This window comes from Aulonocara sp. 'chitande type north' Nkhata Bay, linkage group LG2 (genome assembly GCF_057382095.1).
Source record: "Aulonocara sp. 'chitande type north' Nkhata Bay isolate Kocher_YH1m ecotype deep benthic linkage group LG2, A_spYH_male_GT1.1, whole genome shotgun sequence".
NCBI classification, from domain to species: Eukaryota; Metazoa; Chordata; class Actinopteri; order Cichliformes; family Cichlidae; genus Aulonocara; species Aulonocara sp. 'chitande type north' Nkhata Bay.
In genome coordinates, this window is record NC_141345.1 from 2,888,996 (window position 1) to 2,890,401 (window position 1,406).

At 40.0% G+C, this 1,406-nt stretch overlaps 1 protein-coding gene across 1 annotated transcript in view; it reads right to left on the minus strand.

Moving 5' to 3' along the window:
• Positions 1 to 1,347, minus strand: part of zdhhc9 (zDHHC palmitoyltransferase 9) — a 32,012-nt gene extending 30,665 nt beyond the window's left edge. Inside the window, exon 1 of the mRNA XM_086301818.1 lies at positions 1,170 to 1,347. Within this exon, the coding sequence (XP_086157944.1) occupies positions 1,170 to 1,198 (29 nt within the window). The 5' untranslated portion in view covers positions 1,199 to 1,347. The remainder of the gene's footprint in view (positions 1 to 1,169) is intronic.
• Between the last annotated feature and the right edge of the window lie 59 nt (positions 1,348 to 1,406).

Sequence of the window (1,406 nt, forward strand, 5' to 3'; positions counted from 1 at the left end):
GCAGTTGTTTTTGGGACTGCAGCCCTGCTAATAGAAGAAATTTGGAATTCCTGGCCATTGGACATCTCACAGGTGCATACTATCATTTTCCTAAATTTGCAGTCAAATTTGTCCTTAAATTTGTTTAGCAAAAACTTAACTGCATTTAGGCGTGTAGACATGGTCCAGAAGACCTGCTGAAGTTCAAACCAAACATAAGAATGAGGAAGAAAGGTGGTTTAAGTGACTTTGAAGGTGGCATGGTTGTTGGTGCCAGATGGGTGATTTGAGTATTTCAGAAATTGAATTTTGCTGCAGAGCCATCTCTAGGGTTTACAGAGAATGGTCCGAAAAAGAAAAAAATATCCTGTCAGTGGCAGTTCACTGGTTTATGCCAGAGGTCAGAGGACAATGGCCAGACTGCTTCAAGCTAACAGAAAGGCAACATTAACTCAAATAACCATTCAAATAAACACTTGTTACCACGAAGCTTTGCATAAGAGGATCTCCAAACACAAGATGTTGAACAGCGAAGCAGATGGTTACAGCAGCAGAAGACCAAACTGGGTACCACTCCGATCAGAATAGAAAAGCAGGTGACATTTTGCAGGGACTTGCTAAAACTGGACAACAGAGCGGTTCCTGGTCCTTCAAATGACAGGATGAGGATTTGGCTTGAACAGCATGGAAGCATAGATCCATCCTGCCTTGTATCAATCATTCAGTCTGGTAATGGTGGTGTGGGGGGACATTTTCTTGGCACACTTTGGACCCTTTAGTACCAAGTGAGCGTCATTTAAATGCCACAGCCTATCATGAATGTGCAGCCAACAAAACAAAAGCAACTGTGTGACGCTATCATGTCAACATGAACTAAAATATCTGACAAATATTTCCTGCACCTTGGTGAATCTATGCCATGAAGGTTTGCAAAGGTCTGCGGGTACTAGTAAAGTGTACCTAATAAAGTGGCCTTTGAGTACACGTGTCTACTGATGCGTCTGTTGCATTTGTAAACGCCTACAAAATAACTTGACTATATTACACAAATACAACATAAATAAAGGCCCACTAAGAATAAACCCAAACAGTTGAATTTTTATATCTTATTATAGATATTAGTTTTAGATTGATTCTGGAGGATTTTTAGTCTGCTTTACATTAAAGTTGCTTTACCTTCCGCAACTTACCCTCTGATTTCTCTTCCTTTTGTCTCCATCTATTGGGCTCCGTGAGCAACTTCTCCAAAACTGGCTATCACTTAATGGTTTTTGGCCTCGTTTAATTGAGGAAAAGCTGTAGTTTTCTAGCAGTAAAAGAAATAGAGACAAAAACATTAAAAATGTGTTCGCCGGGTGCTGTTTTTGTTAATATATTTTTGGTTTATCAACTGCTTGTTTTCGGAGTTGTCCGTCCGGCATAACAGT